Source organism: Miniopterus schreibersii (genome assembly GCF_964146895.1).
Source record: "Miniopterus schreibersii genome assembly, chromosome: 8".
In the NCBI taxonomy this organism is placed as follows: Eukaryota; Metazoa; Chordata; class Mammalia; order Chiroptera; family Miniopteridae; genus Miniopterus; species Miniopterus schreibersii.
The window spans coordinates 66,441,935-66,467,791 of record NC_138109.1 but is presented as its reverse complement, the minus strand read 5'-3'; the positions used below and the strand labels follow the sequence as shown (position 1 = coordinate 66,467,791).

At 43.0% G+C, this 25,857-nt stretch overlaps 1 protein-coding gene and 1 pseudogene across 3 annotated transcripts in view; both read left to right on the top strand.

Annotated features, from left to right (window-relative positions):
• The window catches only part of CAP2 (cyclase associated actin cytoskeleton regulatory protein 2), a 120,128-nt gene extending 98,457 nt beyond the window's left edge, over window positions 1-21,671 (top strand). For both annotated transcript variants that reach the window (XM_081146209.1, XM_081146210.1), the window contains exons 8-13: window positions 9,558-9,744; window positions 10,739-10,914; window positions 11,799-11,922; window positions 12,013-12,095; window positions 16,915-17,055; window positions 20,261-21,671. In XM_081146209.1, the coding sequence (XP_081002335.1) occupies window positions 9,558-9,744; window positions 10,739-10,914; window positions 11,799-11,922; window positions 12,013-12,095; window positions 16,915-17,055; window positions 20,261-20,344 (795 nt within the window). In that variant the 3' untranslated portion in view covers window positions 20,345-21,671. The remainder of the gene's footprint in view (window positions 1-9,557; window positions 9,745-10,738; window positions 10,915-11,798; window positions 11,923-12,012; window positions 12,096-16,914; window positions 17,056-20,260) is intronic.
• A 721-nt stretch (window positions 21,672-22,392) lies between these two features.
• Window positions 22,393-25,332, top strand: LOC308560967 (rho GTPase-activating protein 20 pseudogene; annotated as a pseudogene). The gene is made up of 2 exons: window positions 22,393-22,419; window positions 22,930-25,332. The product of its transcript is annotated as a rho GTPase-activating protein 20 pseudogene (transcript).
• Window positions 25,333-25,857: the final 525 nt, after the last annotated feature.

Genomic DNA, 25,857 nt, shown 5'->3' with positions numbered 1-25,857 from the left:
ATTAGATTCCTGGGTGGGCAAGAAGGGCAACAAAGGAGCTGACATTTGATTTGGGTCTTGAAGGATGAGTAGGTGTTCCCGAGGCAGATAGCAGAGGAGACGGCAGATCTTAGCAGAGAATTCAGCACACACACATAGGACGTGAACAAAGTCCTTTGAGAGAAAAGCTGGTAGTTTTGCAGAGCTGAATGAGGCAAGAAGTGAGGCCAGAAAGGCAAATTGGGGCCAGATGGTGAAGTCCTTCTGTGTTATCCTAAGAAGATGTTCCTATGGGTTTGCAGGGTTTTTTCCCTTCACCACCAATTTCTAAGTAGAAAGTTTCACACAATAAATAATGATGTAGGAGTTGTGCAAGACAGATGGAAAAGGGAAGAGATTAGAGGCCCTAATACATGTGAGGAGACTAGTGGATGGCCAGGGGTAGGGTAGTTAGTATGCCACCTAGAGTGTGACAATGGCAATGCAAAGAAAGAGATGCAGTGGACCCTGAGTTGGGGGACAAAGAGAAGAGCCAGAGAGAGGGGCGGAGAGAAATATTAATTCTAAACACTAAAGTTTCAATCTGGAAGCCTGGGGAAATCATAATCACATCAATGAAAATAGGGAAATTAACAGGAGGGGCCAGTAGAAGAGCAAGAAAACTATTCACGAGCTTTCACCATGTTGTTTTGGGGGTGCAGGTGAGACATCCGTGGAGATGGAGAGGTGTAGCAAGCAGGCGAAATGCAGGTCTGAAATACCGAAGGGGGCGTGGGGGGGACCTAGAGATGGTAGTTAAATAAATGAGAAGAGAGAAAAGAGAATGTGATGGAGGGTAAAGCTTTGGGGGACACCGTTATTTAGAGATGGTGTAAATTAATCAGGGAGACAAGAGGACTGGAGGCCAGGGTCTCAAGGCTCTAAGAAAGACAGGCTGGCTACCACTTTCACTGTGACAGGTGGGGGGAGTAAGGGTTAAAAAAGGCTGTCACCATCTGTCTTATTAATGGCCTTTAGAGAGCAGTTTCTGGAGTGTTGGAGGTAGATACAGGTTTATGGAGTTAAGCAGTAAGAAGGTTTTATGTAATGATCTCCTGCTTATTTATTGACCAATTTTCTGATTTGATAGATTACTGCCTATAACTTCAAAGTCTGCCTTTTGAAGTTTGGGGATTTTATTTTTACCTGCACTGTATCTTCACTAGAATACCTGTAGGTTAAAAATAAACGTCTATAATTTTATACGTAATAGTTTAGAATTAGCTGTACTATAAAGCTCTAAGTAAGCTTTTTATATTTAGAACTATTTTTATTGTCTCATAAATACCTTTGAGTTTTATTGTTAGTTCATAAGAACACATAAGTGTTTTTTAGAGTACTTCCATCTTTCTCTCCCTAAATCAAAACAGTAGTTGCTTTTAAAACTGCCTGCTTTAATGATCAAGATTATTTTATTTGCCAGAACTTTTTCATAACCAAGAACTTGAACTCTCTAAACCTGAGGGCCAACAAGTTAATATGTGTCCCTGATTCACTTAAGCCATCACCTCAGGAATATTTTAATGAAGGTGTGCATCTATAAAATTCTTTAATGTGTAATCTTGAAGGCCATGTATAACTGGGGGTGTCCTGTTGCCCACTCTCTTCTCCAGACCCTCTCAGGAAAGTTGGGTTATGATTTAGGGGTGCATGCTGAAGTGATTCCCAGAGCAGGGCTGGGGGTGCCAGGAGGGGGTGCCTGAGTGACTCAGCTGTCAGTCCTGGCCCAGAACAGAGCCACACTGGGCACCCCAGGTTCTTATTCACTTCTAAGGGGCCATGCCTCGGGGTTCAATCTCTTAGCCTCCACTCCTCCAGGACCCACCCCACCCCCATCACGACTTCCTGAGACTGGGCCTCCCAGGAATCACCTTCATGGCTGATGGCTTTATCCATCTCTCTGTCCCTCCCAGTGAGACAGGGCAGTGACAGACAAAGCCTCTGGCTCATCCTCTTTAGGATACTAAGTGGTAGCAAATCTTCCTTCGTTAAAAGTGAATTTTATCCCCTCCAAAAAAGGGGACATCTGTAATATTTTCAACAGTAAAGATAATTTTTTTAAAGTGAATTTTATCTTTTTCAAATGGCCAAAAGCCATTGAGACCCTCTTTGGAGAGAAATTATCCAAATAATATTCTTTTTCATCTAAAGGAGCAGAGTACAAAGGCCGGAGAGAATTTTTGGTGCGTATATTTTGGTACACAGGTCCGAAGGCGTTTCTAAAAGAAAGTTTTGAGTAGTGATAGTTTCACTAGCAGGTCTGTCACATCAAAGGTAATGCATTGAAAGACAATACTGACGTGGATCTGTGTTTCCTCCTGTGATTGCTAACAGTTCAGTGGCTTATATTTGTTGTAATGACAACACTCACGTCCCTGCTGTTGGAATCCCCTTTCTCTTGCTTCCATGTGTCAAATCTGATCCATTCATCCTTCAAGGTCCATTTCAAATGGTCTGCTCTCCCAGAAGCCGCTCTGATCTCTGCCTGTCACCATGTCCTTCCCCCAGCTGGGGGTTACCCTTTCCCTCCACAGACCCTCCACAACCCTTCTTAAAATCTGTATTTCTTGCCCTGGCCAGGTAGCTCAGTTGGTTAGAGCATCGTCCCGATACACCAAGGTTGCGGGTTCAGTCCCCAGTCAGGACACCTACAAGAATCAGCCAATGAGTGCATAAACAAGTGGGACAACAGATCTTTCTCTCTCGCTAAAAAAATCAATTAAAAAATTAAAATAATAAATAAAATCTATATTTCTTGCATGATGCTTAGCACTTTCTCCCTTACAAAGCAGCTGCTATTCACTTCAGTAACTATTTGTGAGGCACCTCGCCTGTTTCAGGCACTGGGCCACCCTGCTGGTGACATTAAGATGAATAATGAGTGGCTCTTCAGAGCCCAGGCTCAGGAGATGGCAAACCCGAATTCCCAGACAAATAAGGGTGTTCCTAGCGGGCCTTTGCAGTAGGGAAACAGGGCATTTCTCTTAGGAGAGCTCCAGAAAACCTACAAAAGAAGAGAACTTTGAGCTGAGTCTTGAAGGGTATTTAAGAATTTTCCAGATAGTAAACTGGGGAACAGCCTTCCAAACAAAGGCACAGCCCGAGCAAAGATATAGAGACCAATAGGCAGGCACCTGAGGCCGGGAGCACAGAGCGCCCCCCCTCCCGGAGGCTGGAGCCCGCTGAAGGCAGAATCCCCTCGTTCCGCTGGGATCCGCACCAGTGCCTCGTGCGGGGCCTTGAACGCACACGCCCGCCAAACACAACTGCTAGATTGAACTTGTTGATTTGCAATCACATTGCTTCAAAGTGGGATTTTCATAGTTATTCCATTAGCTATACAGATTGTGTCCGTTGTTCAAGAACCACAGAAATTAATTTTTTTCTTCTATCGAACGATGGTAATGGAAATGAACGGTGCATTTTATTATAGGGGCGTATGGGTCACCAGTGCCTCCCCTGCACCTGCCACCTGCCACCTCATGCGCCTTATCCCCAGTTGGTATAAGCTCAGGAAATGCATGTAATATTAGATTAAGCAAAAAGGCTTTCTTGAGAAGGGATGGGGGAAAGGTACAGATTGCCTTCTAAAGGTAAAACGACCCCTTCATAGAATCCGATGCAGAGCCACGCCTAGACCACAGTTTGTTGGTCCAGGTTGTACCCTTGGGGCAAGCTGAGCTAATAACAGACCTTTCCCCAGACCCAAGCACCAATTAACCTTTCCTGTGATTTTTGGAACTGAAATCAAGATAAAAGTTACTGTCTTGGTTAGTGTACTTCAACTATAAAGCTCAGCAGATGTTGATGCTCTTATTTTTTTTCTTCTAAATAAATAATATAAAATACAGAGCCAAATGTAAATCAACTTTACAACAGCTATTATTTGGCCTCACCCCCACCTCTGCCATCGACCAAGTAGGAATAATTTTAAAAATACAGGAGTTTCTTCATGACCTAAAATCTGAAAGAAAATCGAAAACTTTAATTGAACGATAGTTCGGACCCAGGCCTTTCTATCCAAATAAAGTAATTGTCCAGCTAATTCAAGCCACATGTCAGTCGCTCTTGGTCTTCATACGACGGCTGGCTCTCTGTAGTTTGTGTTTGTGATGAGAATACTCTGCTATCTTTAACTCTGGAATAGTTTCCCATGGAAAATTAATTTTATCTTTCCTTTTATTTTATGAGAAATTTTATTTTCAAGCTGCCAATGCTGGCAGACAAGAAGAAAAGACGATCTGGAAATTCCAGATTTCTTTCTGATAGCAGGAGCAAAGCAAGGCCAAACTAATAATTAAGGCTCCTTATCAAGACAGTTTGTGCAAAATAGCGGGATCACTTGAGCAAATCAGGATGTGTTCAATACAGGCTTCTGGACTTGGCTCTGAGGGCTTGGTCTGCTTTCATCAAACATTTCTACTTTCTGTTGAACAGAAATCACCACCTATGTTTTCTGAAGGGCCACCTTCGATATATAAATTAAGATGAACTGACGAATGAGCCCAACTTATTCTAACTCACTTTCAATCCATCTATTAAAGAGTTAGAGTCTATTTAGACCAAAATCATCTGCTGCCCCTAATTTATTGGGTTTGAAAAATCTTAGAATTTAAAATGTGAAAGCTGAAAATTTCCAATTTAATTATTAAGCAGAAAATCTTAGATGGAAACTTCTCTTTGTAGCTGATTTTTTTTTTTTTTTTTTAAGCAGCAATGTTTTGTCACAAAGACATAAAACCTCTGTCCAAAAGAACCCTGTTAAGGGGTTAATGGGGGGGGGGGGGGAGACATCTGTAATACTTTCAACAATAAAGATAAATTTTAAATAAATAAAATAAAAGTACTCTGTTAGTCTTTTGTACAAACTCAACAAAATGGAAAATTAGGGTCCTTTTTGTAGATTATTTAGATCCAAAGCTAGACTGTACCCAAATTTACTAGATAACTGATGCAATGGTGTCTGTCACTGGGGATGGAAGTGGATTGTTAATTACATATGTAATTGCCAACAGCAAAACAATGTGGAGATTTCATTTAAGAAGTGCTTTCCCTTTCAGAATAAAACCTAAATTCTAAAGTAATATAATCAGTAATTATTTCAAGGAACATTTAATGAAAAAGTCAATGCACATTGGCACATAAGTATATTACATATAATATAGTTATATAATTTTATATATAGTACATTTGTATAAAGCAAAAAACAGCAAGCTTTCCACATGCCGTGTACAATGGTTTCATTATCTGATAGTCATAGTTCGTATATTTAAAATCAGAGGAAGCAGCTGTTCCCAGGACAGTTGAAATTAATTTAGAGAAAGGGATTTGCAGACGTTTTAAAAAGTCTTTGTGCCCCCCTCCAAAAGTATATATATATATATAATCAAACATCTGCTCCCAAAATTAATCTTAATAGAGCTTTCAAAAGCAGCATTTTTAGGTTTTGTGCTGTGTTCTTGCAACATAAGTGAACTTTTGTCCCCTGAATATGGTCATTTAGAGTCATAAATGTGCTGATTTTCTTTTTTTTTAGGTCGTAAGCCATTATTAAAATGGCTTGAATAAAATGTGTTTTTTCCCATTTTTTTTCTTTCAGTCTGGGGCTCTAAGGTACTCAAGACTCATTTCATCAACCTAATGAAGTATTTTTAAAAGCATTTGTGGGTGGAGGGAGTCATTGCTGCTGAACTAAAGCTGAGTCTCCGTTCAGGCTCCTCACCTTTACTTTCCAATCCACGTGACTTGTGCCAGTCCCAGGCTATCACAATCCTGTAGGTCCTGAGCTTTTAGACGTATAATTCTACACCATAGAAATACAATTAAAGTAACTGTCAGGGTAAAACACAGCATAAAAGATTTTTTTTTATTAAGAAAAGCGTTCTTTTAGAAGGACCAGAAATATTTGGATAATTTGCAAGTAAATGGCATCTTTTTTTTTTTTTGGTCTTCATTTTATTCTGCATGTGGAGATCTGACCCATACCATGGCCTCTATTCCAAGAAATCAATGCAGTCTGCAGGCTCATTAGATGTTATCCCTGAGACTCTCTCAGGTTCCTGGAGCAGGTACTGTTGGTTCAGAGGCTCTTCCCAGCCCTTGCCTCAGCACCCCAGGCAACTTGCCCTTCTGTAGCAGCCCTCCTAATACCCCTACACGGACCTAACCGGAGTGTGAGCCGGGCCTAGCCTGCCCTCCCCCAGCGCTCCTTGCTCCGCTTAGCTCCACTTCCCACAGGGCCTCCATCCCATTGAGAAGGAGAAGCAGTGGACCACTCAACAGGCAACTGAGGCTGAAGGCCCAGATCCGATCCACTACTTCTCATTCAGTCTAGACAGCCTGGTGCCTTATGTCTGCCATGAGAGTTTCTCTCCAACAGGAAATCGCACCAAGAGGCAATGCCCTTAAGTCACTGCTGTCCCCAGCAGGGGGACTTATGAGGTCTCCATCCCAGAACAGCTTGAGCAATAGGCAGGGAACCAAGACTTGGGTGCATGTACCCCATTATTGCAACCAGTGGGCACTCAGGAAAAATGAGTAAGGCAAGAAGCCATTGTCTAGAACCAGAGCACAGAGTCACAGCAAACCAGCCTCCAGGGTGACTGGATGCTGAGGTACCAGGGTCAACACCCAAGATTTCTTCTATCCCCATCGGATCAAGCCTGGTCCCAGGATGGCTGTGGGAGCTCAGTTGACTGGTCGTTTAATATCGGGTCTGCCTTTCTGATTTCCTGCTTCAGTCCTAGTAATACTGTTGTGATGACTACGGTCAATCCCAGCATGTAGCTTAGAGTGGTTTTCCCAAACTCGTTGGGACATTGGAATCACCTAGAGAGCTTCAAAACAATAAGATGCCCGTGTCCCGCCTCCCCAGGGAGTGTTTCTGCAGCGTGGCCCGGGTTTTGGAATGTCTGAGAGATCCCCAGATGATTCTAATGTTCAAACAAGTTTGGCATCGAGCCTGGCATAAAGCCTGTCCTATAGTGAACATTAGATATACGTTAAATGAATGGAAACAATTAGTGCCTGGCACATACTAGACTTTCCAGAATTTTTGGCTCCCTTCCCTTCCCTGACCATCTCCCCTCTGTTTTTATTGGAATGTCTGAAGACAACGTTGGGCTGTGATTCCAGGCGATGTGGCTGCCACCCGTGGCCAACACATGTGCGAACGCAGAAGGCCCTGGTATCCGTGCTGTAATACCCTACAGGACGAGAGGGGAAAGAGGTGACGTTGCTCTGCAAGGGGCAGCCCACAGAGCTCCTGTTAGGGGAATGTGTAATGAGCTTGCTTTCAAGTGCACTGTACACAGCAAAGCCCCTGAATGCTAATTATACAGTCACCGTGGAAACCAGAGCCTAGTTTTGTGCTCTCACTGGGGCTGATCTTGCATGAGCCAGAGCACACAAAGGCTGGGTCGGAGGCAGAGTTTCAGCTGGTCCTGAGTTCTCTCATTTTTTGGCTTTTATATGCAACATTTGTTGCAGTAAATCCTTTGTTTAGTGTTCCTGGGTCAGCCATCTGAATGTATCAAAGTTCCAAGAAGTTGAATATGTGGCTTATTGGTTTCGGTATCCTTTTATGGCTCTTGGAGAGAGGCTCTGAATTCTGAGAGCGAGGGAACCATGTAAATCATTCTGAGATTTAGAAGCCAGCATCGTCTCCCCTTTCCACAAAACAGGAGGATTGTAAAGCTGCCACGTTTCAGATGAGGGAGAAGGGCCTGTCTCTTCACTGACGAGCTGAGTTATGTACTTGTGAGCAAAAGGAATACTCTGTGGCTCTCAGTGTCTGGAACTGAGGGCTGGGATATTGTTTGATGTGCAAATCTTTTATGCTTTTTTATGATTCAGAGTAAATTCTCAGATTTCACCTCATTAACATAATAGAAACATTTAAGATACTTTTTAAAACATGGTCAGTCTCAAGAACTGTTTATCATTTTCTACTTGGCCCAAAAATCCTGATGGAGTCAGGCTGGCCTTCCTTAGAAACAAAAACGATCACATATTATAACTTCAGGAGGTGAGATCTCCAGCCTGCTCAGTTTTTAAGATATGCATTATGAGTAAAGAAGAATCTTTTTTTTAATTTAGTTTTCAGTTATAGTTGACATACAATATTATATTCGTTTCAGGTGTACAACATAGTGATTAGATATTTATATACCTTACAAAGAGACCACCCTGGTATGTGTAGTACCCACCTGGCACCATACATAGTTATAACAGTATTATTGACTATATTCCCTATGCTGTATTTTACATACCCAAGGCCATTTTTTAACTGACAGTTTGTACTAAGAGAAGAATCTTTTATTTCAGGGTAATTCTACATTTAATAAGGGTTATATAAGTACTTTGAAAATTGTATGGCTTTTTTTTCCCAACTAAAAACTACCACAGATTAAAAACCTGATATTGACACCTTGTAACAGTGAGTTGTTCAGGAAAATAAAGACATGCTGTCGTTGTTAATATTTAGCGCTATGTAATGTTTCACATGGTGCATTTGGTATTAAAAATAATGGAACCTAGGCCACGTTTCCATCACTCTCTTTTAAGTTTCCTATTTTTTTCATTGAAAAAAAATTGGTCAGTCTCAAGAAATGTGCGATCATCGAAAAAAAATTCTTACATAGGAATAAAGTGTTCTACATCAGGATTTAAAAGTAAAATAGTATGTAAGACAGCTTTATTGTATATGTGTGTTTCTCCCCTACCAGTTTCCAGCTGCAGTCCTCTCAGAATGTTAAAACAAATCCCTCTATTGTCTATCACCTTTTACTGCCATTTCAGTTTCTTAGAACTTCATATTGAAAACAAAGGTTGCACTTCACATAGCAAAGAAAGTAAGAATAAGCGTAGATGTTGCTCTGAGAAATCCAGTTTTTAGTTGATTCACTAAGCACCAGCATTAGAGGAGCCAAATCCTCAGGTGAGTCCTGGTCCCCTGACCACCTTCCGGAGTGACAGCCTCCAGGTCACACATGATCCTTGCGTGAGGGTCAGTCTGAGGCAGGCATACTTGAAAAATGAGTTTTAAGAGAAAGAATTTCAGTATCTCTTCCTTTAGTTGCTCCAAAAGGTTCAAAAACATCTAAGAATCACTGAATAATTTTCAACACTCTCTCTTCGGTGGTTGCAATTCCTGTTGTCCCAAAAAAGTGAATCCTCTTATCAGTTGGGTGACTTTTTTCTTACGGTTTCCATTGGCCAAGGCTTGGTTTCATTCATACCCTGAGCTTTGGACATGAATTTGTGAAGATGGCTTTGTTTGCCTCTGAGTTAGCCGCGCAAATCCTGGCTGTGGCGTTTCTACTGACAGGCCTGGACAGCTGAGCCGTTCTCCGTGTTCTCAAGGAGAGTCCTCTCTCGGGCCCAGGTTGTCCCACACAGACCCAGGATGTACAGGTGTACCTCCCGGGTGCCCTTTGTGAGTCTTGCACCCCAGCCCCTCATCGGCAACACTGGTTATAAGTGACTTTAGCCAAATCCCAGCGCTCACCGCAGTGCTTTCCATCTCCTGTCTCCCACAGGGTCCAGTAGCAGCTGCAGCCACCCTGTCTGCCCTCTCACCTGGGCCTGGCCTTCCTCCCCCGCCTCCTCCTCCGCCTCCTCCAGGGCCACCTCCACTTCTTGAGAACGAAGGCAGAAAAGAGGAGTCCTCTCCTTCACGCTCAGCTTTATTTGCACAACTTAACCAAGGGGAGGCGATTACGAAAGGTGAGAAAACCAGACCCTGGAGCGGTTTCCCTCAGGCTCCAGGCACACAGGTCCCCCGGAGCCCACAGTGATGGATGCACCACCATTCCGTCCCCAGCACACAGGGAGCTGCTGCCGGGAAGGCAGGGGCCTGGAGTGGTCTTCATCTCAGGGTAGACGGACTCAGTGAGCTGTTGCTCGGACCAGAAAGAACTCGGAGGCTCTGGGTTCTAAATCGACCACTGCACGCTGCCTTGACATGTCAGACCCTGATGTTACAGCACCATCTACAACCAAGGCGTCAAGATCAAGTGAAATAAAAATGACAAACGATACCACCTGCGTCCTCGATCAGTGTACAGGCTTGTCGAGGAATTATATCATTGAACAACTTTTGACCTCACAGTGAACACTTAATTTTTTTTTAAATCCTACAATATTTAATAAAGTCATGTTGCCAAACATGTTATGCAAATGTAGTTTTGCTTTGCACGGGTAATTATGCATAGGAATTATGGTATAAGTGTGCCTGTGAACTGGGCTGGGAGTTAAGAACCCAAAATTCTAAATTTTTCTTGGGGTTCAACTAGCCACACCTTCTCCTCATCTGGAAAGTAAGGGAATGGATCTGTAACCAGAAAATGGATTCCGTGCTCTGACATGTTCTTATTCCAATGCTCTAACCTTTTGGCTGTGTTTGGGGAATGATTTGGCCATAGGCAAAGTAAATCAAGTGATCTTTGGCACGATAGTTTTCTTTTTGCAGAATGTTTATCTATCATCTTATCTCCTTAAAGGAGAGGTTCCTGAACCTGAAAAATGCTCACAGTGCTTCCATTAACTCTGACTTACACACGCCTCAAATTCTGCATGTTAACCTTGAGAGAACACTAGGCTGCTGTGCAAATAGCATTAACGAAAATTCCTGCGCTGTTTACATCACGTCAGTGTAAGAAGTTAGGGACACTTCCCTTTGCGTAAACTTAGAAGGACTGTGTCTCTGTTGCCTTCCCAGGGCTCCGGCACGTCACAGATGCGCAGAAGATATACAAGAACCCCAGCCTGCGAACTCAAGGGGGACAAACTCCGTCTCCTACCAAAAGCCACTCCCCAGGCCCCAAGGCTCCCCAGTCGAGTCCTCTCCAGAAGCATGCTCCCGTGTTTGAGCTGGAAGGAAAGAAATGGAGAGTAGTGAGTGACGCTCTGGGGCCTTTATTACAAAACTGTGGGCCAAGGTCTTGAGGATTTCCACGTGAAATGGCTAAAATAGAAACCAGGGCCAATTTGGATGCTTCCATAAACATTTTTTTTATTTTTCATTATTTCCCATTTATTCTTTCCTTCAACTTTTAAAATTGTGGTAAAATAACATAACACCAAATTTACCATCCCTTCCCCTCAGCCCCTGGCAACCACCATTCTGCTTTCTGTCTCTGTGAGCCTGGCCTCTCTCCCCATAAACTTTTAATCTGGGCTGCATTCTGATCGGCTGTAGGATTTCTCATTCTATCCCTTTGACAGAGGGGCTGACATAACCTACCTATGGCTTTACCCACCACCTCCACCACTGTGTGACACTTTGAATGAAGCTAGTGGCCCCCTGTCAATCCCAGGGGCTTTGCCAAAGATTGAGGACCAAAGTCCCTGGAAAGGTTGTCATGGTCTGAAAATACACTGGGATTTAGCCCACCACAGGGACCCTTACTAGCCTGTTTGCCCAATTTGTACTTGACACAGATTTTGCTGCAGTGTCTTTAAGTCCAGACTCAGCATCCAGACTCAACATAAAGCTCTCCCATCCCTGCTCCGGCCCCCACCCCCTAGCCTGGGTGCCTGACACCTGACTGCAAATTGACACCAACCCCCGCTTCCAGGCAATGTGGTTCCATCCAATTCCAACACTACAGTGACAAAATAAGACCTGCGGTTTAGTCTGTAAAAAAATGGTTCTTAAAGAAAGAACATATTGAAAAGCTATAGTGAGTGAATGCTGAACTCCGTAGTAATTTCAGTATGCTATGGATTCAATGTGTCTATACACCCTTATATCTAATGTTTGCATGTTTTAATTTTAGGAGTACCAAGAGGACAGGAATGACCTTGTGATTTCAGAGACTGAGCTGAAACAGGTGGCTTACATTTTCAAGTGCGACAGGTCTACCCTGCAGATGAAAGGGAAAGTAAATTCCATTACAATTGGTAAGGCAGAACTGTGGCTCTATAGTTACCATGATAAGTTGCTTGTATAAATAGGATGTGCATATTTAGTGGAGGTGTTTTTTTCCCTAGACAACTGTAAGAAGTTTGGTCTGGTGTTTGACAATGTGGTGGGCATTGTGGAAGTGATCAACTCCAAGGACATTCACATGCAGGTAAGTGTCCCTTTTAATCATGCTCAGCCCCCACCGTGGCTTTGCACAGACCATCCCCTCTGCCTGCAGAGGGCCCTTCGTGCCCACCTAGAACACTCCTGTTCCCTTTCCCTCTAAACACAGCTCTGTCATCACCTCCCCTCTGAAGGCCCCTCTTATTTCTTCGGCAGTGTTAATTCATCTTTGTCAATCTCTTAGAGCACCTTCTATTTGCACCGCAAATACTGGTTTCCCATCGCTATTTCAAGAACAGCTCATTTAGAGCCCCAGAAATTTGCACAGTACCTGCACATAGTAGGTGTCCAAAAAACGTTTGATGAGTGAGAGATTTAAATGAATCCACTAATGGTGACTAAGAGATTCTCCCAGCATATCCCCCACCCCACCCCGCCCAGGAAAACTTGGTTCTGAGGATGGAGGTGGGGGTGGGGGGTTCTGAAGAGTCAGTGAGATCAAATAAACAACCTGGAAAGTAGGACTGAAATTGAATTTGCAGAATAGGAGAAAATCTACACCCCTTTAATAATTTTGATTTAGCCAAATGGGATTTTATAATATGCAAAAGCTGAGGACTCCTGATCTTTGGCCAACTCTAACTTCTTTCTTTGATTACATTCTTTTCAATACTGTTAATTACCCCTTATTACCTGATGTTTCCTAATAATGTTAAAATTGTGTTCTACTTTAATAGATAGTTCTCTTTTGTTTTACTGGTTCACTGCCACTTTAAGAACATTTGTTAATTAAATTTGTTGAGGTAATGTTGGTTAATAACATTATATAAATTTCAGATGTACAACTTTATAACATCTGTATACCCCCTTGTGTGCTCACCACCCAAAATCTAGTCTCCTGTCACCATATATTTGACCCCCTCTACCTTCCTCCCCTCCCCACTCTTCCTCCCCTCTGGTGAGTACCATTCCGTTATCTGTACCCATGAGTTTGTTTCTTTGTTTTATTTGTTTGTTTGTTGCTTTTGGGGTCAATAAACACAAACTGTAAAGAAAAGGACAGATGAGTCTAACCACATGAAAGTCGAGATTTATATTCAATAGAAGACATCAGACATAAAGCTGAAAGACAAGCCATGGGTGGAAAAATGATGCTTGTAATGTGGATAATCAAAAAGGATTTGTAACCAGAATTTGTAAAAAAAACAACACAAATCATTAAGAAAAAGACTATAGCCCAATAGAAAAATGGGCAAAGAATATTAAGGCAATCCAGAGAAGAAGAAAAAACTGAATTATTTAAATAAATATGTGAAAATATTCATGATTCGCCTAACAGAAATAGGAATACAAATTAATAATATAATTACATATATCTTTCATACTCAAAAGTTTTGTATTCAGGCTGTCCTTACTTCACAAGGGGCATATTAGCTGAAACTCCTGTATATCATAACTGTGCAGCTTAAAGACTACTGTATATTAAAAAGTCTCATGGGCCTGGCTGGTGTGGCTCAGCGGTTGAGCGTCAATCTATGATCTAGGAGATCGAGGTTTGATTCCCCAGCAGGGCACACACCCCGGTTGAGGGCTCGATCCCCAGCAGGGGACGTGCAGGAGGCAGCGGATCAATGACTCATCATTGATGTTTCTATCTCTCTCTCCTCTCTTTTCCTCTCTCTCTGAAATCAATAAAAATATAAAAATAAAATAAGTAAAAAGTTAAAAGTCTTAAAGGGTTGTTAAAGGAGTAGAACAATGGGCCCCCTGATGCTTCAGTGTTAGGAGAGTAAATCTATTACACTCACTGTGCAGAGTAAACTGCACCATCTAATAAAGTTAAAGACATTCATAGCCTGTGACCGAGCAATGTCACTCTCAGGTCTACACACTACAGAAGCTCTAGTACATGTGTCCATGAGGTATGTAAAAATGTTTATTGCAGCATCATTCATCATAACAATAAAAACAAAAATAATTTAAATGTCCACCAACTCTAAGTGAATAAATAAATCCCACTAATAGATTACTGTACAGTTAAATGTATGAACTACAGCTACATATATAAAAACATAAATCAAAAGCAACATTGAGCAATACATGGAAGTTACAGAATGGCAGGCACTGTACAGTGTGTCCCTTTATATAGACTGAAAACATGGAAAACAATACGCACGTTAAATATGCCTATGAGGGCTCAAGGTCACTTTATCCAAGGGACAGGCCCTGGTACGAAGGATAAACACAGAATTCAGAAGAGTAATTACATCTGGGGAGGAAAGAAGGATGGTGAATGCGATGGTGGATGGTACAGAGGGGCCTTCAAAGATATTGTAAGAGCCCGGCCGAGCATGGCTCAGCGGTTGAGCGTTGACCTAGGATCCAGGAGATCGGGGTTCGATTCCCGGTCAGGGCACATGCCCGGGTTGCGGGCTCAATCCCCAGTTGGGGGCATGCAGGAGGCAGCCGATCAATGACTCTCTCATCACTGATGTCTCTCTCTCTCCTTCTCCCTCCCCTTTCCTCTCTGAAATCAATAAAGAGGTGTTTTTTTAAAAAAAGATTGTAAGATTATAGTCCTAAAAAAGAGGCAAAGAAGCCAAATGTCCAGCTCTGACAAAGCTGTTCGACAGGCATATCTGTATTTATGTAAATTTTATAAGATTCTATGTTTCTATGTTTGAAATATGTCATAATTTTTTAAGGATGTAGTCAGGATTTCTAAAAATAATGTGGAAGGATAACCATGTTATCTGTAGTTCAGAGACAAGAGACATTTTACTGAATACTTTGAACTTTTGGGTGTTCAGACCAAGTGAATGCCATTATCTATTTGATACTTAAAGACATTGTTTTAAAAGGGCCTGGACACAATAGAGACAAAAAGCAGATTAGTGGTTGCCTGGGGGTGAGGACCGGGATTGACTGTAAATGGGCATTAGGGTTATTTGCGGGATGACAGAAATAGCTTAAAAATGAATGGAAGTGATGGTTGCACTACTCTGTAAGTTTACTAAATATGATTAAATTGTGCACTTAAACTAGGTGAATTTTATGTTTGCAGACTTTACCTCAATACTGCTGTTAAAAAGATTGAAAGGGAAAAAAGAGCATGGACCAAAGTTAATATGATTTGATCCAGCCATTCTGTTTTTGGCAAACTATCCCAGAAAAGGGTACAAATTATGAGAGAAGAGACTAGGGGATTCCATGGAAATTTTGAAAATTTTTATGGAGAAATAAATTTTTAAAAAACAAAACTAATCCAGAAGCATGTATTAAATGCTAGAGCATTGGCCTGGGCAAGGTCACATGTCACCTGCCACTCAGCAGAGGAGCTACTCTTTGGCCCAGTTCTGATAAGAGACAATCTCTGTTCTCCAAGTGTTCACAGACTACGAGGGGGAAAGGGCATGGATATGGTCTACTGTAATGCAGTGTCAGTGAAAATGCTGTGGAAGACAACTCTTACCGTATCAGGGTGATTTCTTAAATTCTGCTAATGCTTTTTCAGCATTTTTAACATGATATAGCAATATATAAGTATACAGTATTAGCATAATTTGCTTGCCTCCCATTGCCCCACTCCGTCTCATAAACAAATCACCTAAGACTCACTGACAGTGTGCTCCTTTCCTTTACTTGCCTCATACTCGTATAGTTCTGGTCCGTATGTAAAAGCTCTTGATTATAAAATAGACTAATCTAGATCGCCAAAGCATTACTGCTGACACATTCTTGAAATATAGATATATGTACTATTATCCTGTTTTATTTATGGAAACCCCTTGTGTTTACATGACCTTGAACTACCTCTGCTTTTTTTTTTTTTTTTGGACGGGACTCAATTCCCACTTGGTATCCAGTTTCTATGGAGAGAGGAGAAAACAGAGAAGTGTGGTGACCTGGCTAGACTCCCCCTAAGGAATTCTTTACATCACCTGCACTATCAACAGAAGTTGCTCCTTTGGTTTGCAATCCAGCCTTTTCTTCAGGGTGAAAGAGGAGATGTCTTTTTTTTTTATCGCTTCGATTACCATTACAAGAAGGAAAATTATAGAGTTGTAATATGGTCGTTGGGGGAACAGTCTACCTCTATAGAGATTTGGGGGGACGTCTGAAAACTGACTGTTAAAAGAGAAATTTAAGACTGGTCGAAATTTTTATAGCACTTAGATTTTTGTAAACAATACAAAGAATCGCCTCCTCTTGTGTATGGTCCCTTTGGCCTATACAATGAGTGGCTTGAACTAAGTCTCCAGTTTTCACTCCTGAAATTAATACATTTCAAAATACCTAGACACTCATTATCTCATTTAAGCTTCAGATTCAGCCAGTGAGATTTTTATCTAGCAAAGGACTTACGTGAAAAGAATTGCAGTGTTTCTTATTTATTCTTATTTAGGTTCAGGAGAAATCTCAATTACAGAATAATTTCTTTGCTCTTAAATGACAATATTAGCTCTTGTTTTAATCCAACTCTTACAGAGATTTGTCAAAACTAAAATTTTAAGCACATAAAGGCAATGCATCTTGTTTCTTTTATCATGAAATCAAATATATGCTTCAAATCCACTAACGGGGTTGTGAGACCTTTTCTCAACATTTAGCTGCTGTTTTCAAATTATCCCTTTATTTTGTCTCAGGAAAGAGACCCTGAGGTTTGACAATCCCCTTGTGTGGTCCTTTCATTCTGTCCCCAAATGACACCCACCAATTCAGCCTGGAGACCGCGCCGTTAACCAGCCTCCAGCTCTGACCCAGCTACTCCTAACACTTGGTTAGGCCCATGAGTTGTATTTATTTGGGAATATTGTAATTTCTATTTCTTTGCTTTGGTCCCAGATTATTTTTTTCTATTTCAGGTAATGGGGAAAGTGCCAACAATTTCCATTAATAAGACGGAAGGGTGCCACATATACCTCAGTGAAGATGCATTAGACTGTGAGATAGTGAGTGCCAAGTCGTCTGAAATGAATATACTCATCCCTCAGGATGGCGATTATGTAAGTACCTTTCGAAAGCCTGTAAAGAACTTCTCTTGAGCCCCGCCGCTAACTTTCTTTGAGGTTGAGTAGTTCGCTGCCAGCCTGAGCGTGGCGCGGCCTCCTTCCCGGGCTGGGGAGGCGTTCAGAAAGTTGCCTTCCCTGTCTTCTCCCCTCTTAGTTTCCTTGACTGTGCTCATTCCTGAATTTGTGACTCCCAAGACAGTTCACTAATAATTACCGTAATGGGCTAGCTTTTATTAAATAGCACCACGTACATCTGAGTTCATAATACTGAGGATTAGATATTGTCCTTGGCTATGGTGGAGGCCAACAGAAAAGAGGGAGAAATGCTTTGGAGGAAAAGCGGGGGGGGGGGGGGGCGATGGTGATAACTAGACAAATGCAGGTAGTTATTCTTATGTCGGAGGCTCTCAAGGTCAGCATAAGAATCTGCTGGGAAGCTTGATGGGAATGCCTGCTCCCCAAAGTCTGCACCTAGAGGTGGGGTTCAGGAGACATGGAGTGGGGCCTGGGAATCTGTATTTTAATAGGCCGACAGTCCATCCAGTGACCCTTCGAAGAAACACTAGCCCAAGTGATTTTGCCACCATTTATTTCGTTTGCCTCCTCTCCCCAACAAAGCAGCTTCTGACAGAAGTGTGCGGATATCCTGTCACACTGAGGGGGATGTAAGTAAATAAATACAGCCTCTGCCTCCCGCAGTGTGGTGGGCCTGGGAGCAAGTTCCTGCTTCCTCCTAGTGATTGCTTCTGAGATCATCCCTCTGATTTAACTGTGCGAGGGGCAGTGGACCAGGGGGAATGGGAGAAAACATGGCTTAGTGGTTACACCTTTGGAAGCAGGGGCCCCCAACAGCCTGTGGGTCAATCACCAACCGTCTACAGAGCTGTCAGCACTCAGGTTAACCTCTGTAGGCAGAAAGCATGGCTGCTCTCATGTTCTTTCCTTGCAAGACATTTGGTCCTGTCCAAAACATCCATGGAGACATTTGGCCCATAGTTAATATGGATCCTGCTCTTCTGCAACATTCAAACCCCAGCCCACATCTAAGCCCATGGGCCATTACCAGCCAGGCTACCGAGGCAAGAAGAGTGATTATGGGCAATATCGCCTCAACACAGTTATGGGACCAATAAAACATGGTAGTATTCTTTATGTATTAATCTGTAAAGCAAAAGTAGAAATGAACGTTATGGGCTATTTGAACCCAGGGACATTTTCTTAGTGTGGGCATTTGGGACAGGTCTAAATACCTGCTAATCTCTCCTTTCCCCATCTCTCAGTAAGTTCTCCAGCACTACCCAGACACACCCTATATGTTGCAGCCTACAATTCATCATTTAAGCCTAAAAACAAGACTTTGCCAGCACTGGGCCCTGTTTGCCTGCTAGGTATATGGCCAGCCTAACCCTGAACTAGAGGAGTCTTCTCCCATGTTCCCCATCTAAAACAAACTACTGAAGTGCTAAAGCCACTGCAGAACAGCTCCAGAGAAGCAAGCCAAAAACTAGGGTGAGGCCTGGCCTTCACAGCTATTTAAGCAGATGGCTCAGCTGCATGGGGACTGGATCCTCTAAGAAGAGCATTGGGGTTTGGATGAGCACCCCAGACTAATGAAGCTACAGCCCCCCTGGGCATGGGACCCAGACATCTGCATTTGTTAAAGCTTCCCAGATGATTCCAGTATGGAGCCAAGAGTGAGATCCACTGATCTAATGTAGTCTTCCCTCTCTATGTAAATTATCTGGCACCCTCTGTCCTAGGCACTCCTCATGCATTTTCCAGTTGGGGTAATAGAGAGCAATACAGGAGTCCTTCCATGGGCATTGTAATCTGGGAATGGATGGGAGGGATGATTCATCCCAAAAGAAACCAGTCCCCCAGGGAAGATCTGTCATCATATCAATGCCACTTTACAGCCAAAAAAATTTGGAACAGCTATAGTGCAGTTACAATGACTCCAAAGTATTCTCTAGCTGGCCTTGTTTACTCATTAAGAAGAGCCCCAGAAGGAATAGTGGCCACACACACGTACACGCGCACACACACACACACACACACACACACACACACACACGGTCATTAAGAGTGTGGCTTCTTTGCTTCATCATAAGACTGCATTGCAGATTTCACTCACGGAGAATTCATCACTCATTATCGAAAGGACCTTCCCTTTAAAATAAATAGATAAATGGCTTCTTCCAGAAGAAATAGTTGGATCCTACATCTAGGGAGATATGTACTCATGTGTGTATCCCAGGAAACATCCCATCTCACCAATGGTGAGCACAGGCACCCGCTTACCAGACAGCTGTGGTTTCAACAGTGCTGTGTGTAGAGAAGTCCAGGGAAGCCACAGAAGCCAGGGCCGCGGGAGGCTCCGCCTCGCCCTCCTTTTTGGTCCTATTCGGAAATGACCAGAGGACCTCTCCAGGGAAAGGAGAGATGTCAAACTGCTTTTATTTTGGCTGTCCTGCTGCACGAGGGGGGGGGGTGGTGTATGTGTGGTGTGTGTGGTGGTACTGTGCATATATTTCCCAACGGGAAGAGCAGGGTGGCAGGATGAAGGGCGAGACATGTGTATATATAACCTGAAGCACATTTTTATATTTCATCAAGAGTAGACGGATAACACCAGGTAAACCTCGGTGGTAACTGGGGCCCAGCAGCCTTGGCATCCCCTGGGAACTTGTTGGAAATGCAGATTGTCATTCCCTTCTGCAGATTTACTGAATCTGAATCTGCATTTTAACATGATTCCCAGCTGATTCCTGTGCGTGTTTGTGTTTGGTGGAGAGTCATAGATAAGAGAGGCTGTCTAGGTTTGAACTCTGGCTGCTCTGCTTGCTAATGACATCATCTAGGTCAGTGGCTTAACCTCTCAGGCCTCTGCTTGCTGCGGATGGCATCTGAATAGTATCTAGCTCACAGAGATGTAGGAGATTAACTGAGTTCACATATATCCAGTGCTTTAATAATGTCTGGTTCTTAATAAATCCTAGCTTTAATGAGGAGGCTGGCAGACAGTCACAGAGCTGACCCATGACTATGCAAGTCTCCACGTGACATAGAAGTCTCCTCCATGACACAGATTTAAGTTCTATAAAATGTATTCATCCATCGTATACACTAATCAGCCTTCCATCTGTTTGCAAAAGGAAGCCTTGGCTTAAATAACTTTGTTCCCCTCATCTTTTCCCAGAGAGAATTTCCTGTTCCTGAGCAGTTCAAGACAGCATGGGATGGATCCAAGTTGGTCACTGAGCCTGCAGAAATTATGGCCTAACTTCCAGAGAGACCAGACCCCCTGATTTGAATCTCCCTAAAATAATAATTTTTAAAAAGCAGCACTAAAGACCTAGAAGTTGCAGTAGCTCCTACTGCTTTAGCCGTGGCCTCCAACGACTCCGTGCTGTAGAAACAGGGTCATTTCTGGCATGCCTTCAGGGCATTTTGAAATATTTAATGTTTCTTTATGATTTGCATTTGTGTGTGATTTGAGTTCCACATGATAACTCGTGAGCATTATGCATTTAAAGGGGGAAAAAAGAATTCTGTTCCCCTCATATCATTAGCACAGTAGCTGATAGGTAAAAATATTGCATGATTCACTTTCGCCCTTATGTTTAATTGCTAGTGGGAAAATAAAACCTTTGAGAATCTAAGATGTACATTTTTACCTTTTAGACACTCTCAATATAATGTAGTAGTAGGACGCTCTGGAAAATCTGCCTTTTTTTCTCATTTTTACATTTTCTCCCTTCTCAGCATGGATACGCCGTCAGCATGAATACATATTTCAACTCATGTTTTTACAGAACAAAAGAAAATCCCATACAAAGGGCCATATCCAGTCACTTGGTCCTTGAAAGACCTGTATTCTTTACAGTTACTAGAAACCAAAAGTAAATTTTAATGGTTTATCTTAAATATTTCCACCTTGTCACTTGGAAAACTTTTACCTTTCTGCATAAGATTTTTATTCCAAAAAATTGATGGGAGGAAACTGATATAATACCTCACAATTTTGCTCTAAAATCAAGCTCAGTTCTTGTTTTCCAATTTTGCACCTGTTAAATATCAGATGCCTTGGAAGTGATGTCTTTAATGTTTTATTATAGACCACTCTCTTCTTTTCCACTTGCCAGACTTACTAACCAGTCTCAGAAATGAACATGAAAAAGCCATAAATGTATTACTTCTTCCGAAACCCAAGGAATCGTTTGTTGGTTTGGCTTGCTGCTCCTATTTTGTAGTATTGATAGTACATGCTTTTTCAACATAATACGATACTCCTTTGTATCTTTTTAGTACATAGTGCTGAAAATCTGCAACTTCTTGGATCACATGTAATGAATATAGTATAATGCTTGCAGACCCAACACAAGCATATATATTGTGCCTATTACAGCCTTTGGAATACATTGTTTCCGGTTTTTTTAAATATCTTCTATATCCATATAGAATTAAAATTACTAATGCTCACCTATTGAGGTTTTGCAATAAAAGTTTTGTTCATATGAATAATGTTGTGGCTTTAGTAAATATCTTTTTTTCAACTGTAAACTTATTCTGAAATAAAGTAAAATTCTAATTGTTTAAATGCTGTGATGAATTCTGAGTGTTGAAGTTCTTCGTTTCTGTTTTGATTTGCCCCTTGCTCATCTGTCAGATTGAGGAAAGATAGCTGTCCTTCTGGCTGAATTAGAGAATGTGCCCAGCATGCCCCCAGCTTCCCTGAAAAATGGCTCCTCTGAGATACATGTCACATAAAGCCATTTGTAATTGGAATAGAAAATTCCAGAACTGTTTTATAATTCAAGGTCTCTTCATTGAGAAAACCTCCCTCATAGATCTTAGTTAATGTAAACATCCCAGAAAATCAATTTTGTATGATATAATATTACATATACTATGTATTTTTAATGTATAATATAAATAAAAATAACTTGTATAATAAATTTATAAATAAACTTCTGGAGGAAAAACTTAACTGGGAAGAAAAACTCTAACAAGGACACACTACAAACCCATTATAATCATTTTGTATTGAAAAGTAAGTCCACTCACAATTCTCAGACTGTCAACTAGCCTTGGACTTAGCATCAGCCTTTCAAAAATGCTTCACCACAGATATTGAAAAGCTACACTTGAGGTTAAAACAATTATTTTACCAGCCCCGGTGCCCTAAATCACCTTACTGGTTGAATAGGTTGAATTTGTTGGGGGGAAAGGGGGAGATCTGGTAATCTGCAGGAAAACAGTTACCAAAGACGATGCTGCATTTCCAATATGCTTTTTTTCCTGGCACATTGTTGAATTCCAATGTTAACAATGCTATCACCTAACATTGTCAAAAAAGTAAGAAATGCACACAGAAAAGGGACTCCTGGCGGAGGGGACGCGCAGGTTCCACGGGAGGGCGCTGCGCTCAGGCGCGCGGCCCGGTCCTCTCGCACCCTGAACCCCGGCCCCCGAGCGGCCGGGCCGCCGCCAGCAAAGCGGGGGGCTCTAAGGGGCACCCGGCCGTCCTCCCCCGACAGGTGTCTGCACCTGGGCGCCCGGCCCCCGACGCCGCGGGAGCACCCGCCGAGCCGCCGCCCCAGCAGGGGGCCCACTCGCCGCGCCCCCTCCCCACAGTCCCCGGGGCGCGCGGACCGATCGGAAGCGGGGTGACCGCCGGAGCCTCGCGGACCTGGCTGCCCGCCTCACGCGCCCTCAGGACCAGGCCAGCTGCCCCGCCGCCTCCTAGGTCCCCCCGGTGCCCTTGGTCTTCTGCCAGGCCTCCCCGGCGCTGCGCTCCGCCTGCGCTCCCCAGCCGGGACCCCGCCTTTCCCCAGCCCTGCAGGCGCTGGGCCCCTGGGTCTGCAGGAAGTCCTCAGGGCAGGTGGGGTCCCCCCATCTCTCACCCCTGATAAAGCCCTGCAAAAACCGCCTAGCACCCAGGAGAGGCCTTCTGCTAGTGGACACGCGTGGGTTTCTACCATTGCTGTGTCCCACTAGGACTCTGCTACTTGAAGGCCCCGTAGAACTCAAAAGAGGCCCGCAGAGGTGGGACCAGCATCTCTTCCTGACCAGTGATCTGTTTGTTGTGGCCAAAATCAAATATAACAACAACTTTAAGATGAAAAATAAAATAAAATTAAGTGATGTGGACAGCAAGCTGTGTGGATGAAGTGGGTCAGGGCAATATCGTTGCCATGAGATCGTTCGTCCTGGGCTGGCCTCCAGTGAACTTTGGGGCCACTTTTAGTTCCACAAAAGAGAAATACAAATGGCTCTCTCTCCTTCAGAGATCTATCAATCTAAAGAAACAGAAGGACTACCCGAAGAGCATTCCCCTCAAAATCTTCACCAAGGGCATTGAGAATTGCGCCTGTTCTAAAACTATAACAATAAGGATTTCAGATACAGCAAAGGAAGTTATCAACATGTCACTCCCAATGCTGGGGATAACTGGCTCTGAGAGAGATTACCAGTTATGGATCGGTTCTGGCAAAGAAGAGGCACCATATCCACTTATTGGGCATGAAAGTCCCTAAGGATTAAAATGAGCCATCTTGGAGACATTGCACTCCTGACACAGGGATCAGAGGACTCCACCAGCCCTTCCAGCCTCCGAGAGCCCTTCCTCATGGAGCAGCTGCCCCGGGAGATGCAGTGCCAGTTCACCCTGCAGCCAGCCACCTGGCTGCGGCCCAGCAGCTGAGTGACTCAGGTCAGAAGACATTTAAAAGGAGATCTACCATAAAGTGGGCCTTCTTTTGGAGTTCTGGCACTCGCCTGGGTAACTTGTCCATGTCACCAACCTCTCCTGTGCCAGGACAGCTCTTTGGAGTGTGTCTGCCAAATATTTTTGAGAATGACAATCTGCCCAAACCTGTCTCGGATATGCTTTTTTTTCTTAATCAAAAAGGGCCCCTCACAAAAGCATCTTCAGACAGTCGGCCCACGTGAAATCTTGCAGAGAGATGAAAGAGAAACTGAATTCCGGAGTTGAAGTACACCTGGACTGTGAATCTATTTTTGTGATAGCATCCGTTTTAAAAAATTTTCGACAAAATAGTCCCGGAAGCATTTTATCATCAGATCTCTGTCATCGCTGGGTCTGTGTAATGGATCAAGGAAATGATGAAGAGAAAATAAATACAATTCAAAGGTTGTTAGACCAGCTTCCGAGAGCCAATGCTGTTCTCCTGAGGTACCTTTTTGGGGTATTACACAACATCAGGCAACACTCCTCATCCAATCAGATGACGGCGTTTAACTTAGCCGTGTGCATGGCTTCCTGCTTCCTCCAGCCCAGAATTAGAAAATGAATTCATAAAAAAAGTTATTCTGCTTATTCAATTTCTGATTGAAAACTGCTGTAGAATATTTGGAGAAGAAATCACTTCCTCCTTCTGAGAGGTTTCAGTGGGATGCAGTCCTAGAAAGAATGCCTCTGATATCTCTTGCTTACAAGTGACTGACTCCTCTTGCAACAGCTTGGAAAATGATGTTGATGTTCCGTATAGTGACGTGGTAAAGGACCTTGGTCAGGGGAGCAGAAGCATGGACTCTGTCTTAACTTCCTCTCCAATAGATTGCACTTCTCAGGCTCAAAGCAAGCAGGGAGAACTGGCTTCTGGCTTTTGTGGTTCCAGTCTTATTTCTGAAATACCTGATACCTCCTCTGGGCAGACCAGCAGCTTCCTGGCCTATACAAAAAATGACACCGTAGACTGTCATTCACAAATGCATTCTGTAACTCTTCACCCCAGCGCATGGTTCAGAAATGGTTTGGCCAGTCTGAAAAACTGGTAGCCTCAAAAAGAAAGCAAGGGCATCCACATCAGAGGAAAAGAAAACAGCTTCTCTAAAAGAACCCATGGAGCCACGTCCCCGTGCTTCTGGGGTTCCAGGAGCCACCTCACTGCAAGAGAAACAGAAAGACATGCCCCTCAGGGAACCGAAGGGCTTGGAGTTGTGTGGACAACCCAGTTAGAAACAACAGAAGGACTTGGAGCTGTGCAGACGGCCCGGCGGTATACCTCTTATCCCAGCCACGACTCAGAGAAACACAGTAGCTCTCTGTTCAGCCTGGAAGACAGATTCAAGCTTTGTGTGAAGTCACACAAGGAAGGAAAGAATAGAAGGCAGTGCTCTCCTGGTACTCTGCCTGGTGCGAGATCCTCACTCAGCTCTCCGATTGTGTATGAAGCGTCCAGCCCAGACGCAGGGCCTACAGTAGTTAGTGATGTTGGGAACAAACATTCAACCGAAGACATTTAACTGTAAGAATCTAAAAGAACAGAAACAGGGCTAATAATGACATCAAGACAGTAATTATGACTTTCATAAAGTACCTGGGATGGGGAGCATAATCATTGCTAATACTTGGGATAACAAAATGATTCTCTTTATTGAAACCATTTGGCAAAAACATTTAGACTAAAAAATTGCATCACCTAAGTGTTTGGGAGGGTTTTCTTTATTAGAGCATGGGATTGGCCCTGTCGTGAGTGTAGGGATACTAGCAGAGAGAGACAGCTGTCAGGCCTTCTTTTCAATCACTGGATTTGTATTTCCTCACCTCCAGAAGTTTTTGCATATATTTTTTCCAAATGATTCATAGTTTGCAGATAGTTTATACCCCATAAGTTTATTTCATATCCGTGGACATTTCTTCTCTCTCACTTTAAAGGTTACATTGGTGCATCTCCTGGGCTATCGCCTTGCCAGTCGGTATGAAGGGATAGAGTCAGGAATGGATATGCATCTTCCTTCATTTTAACTTACAAGAAGTTACTTAGAACC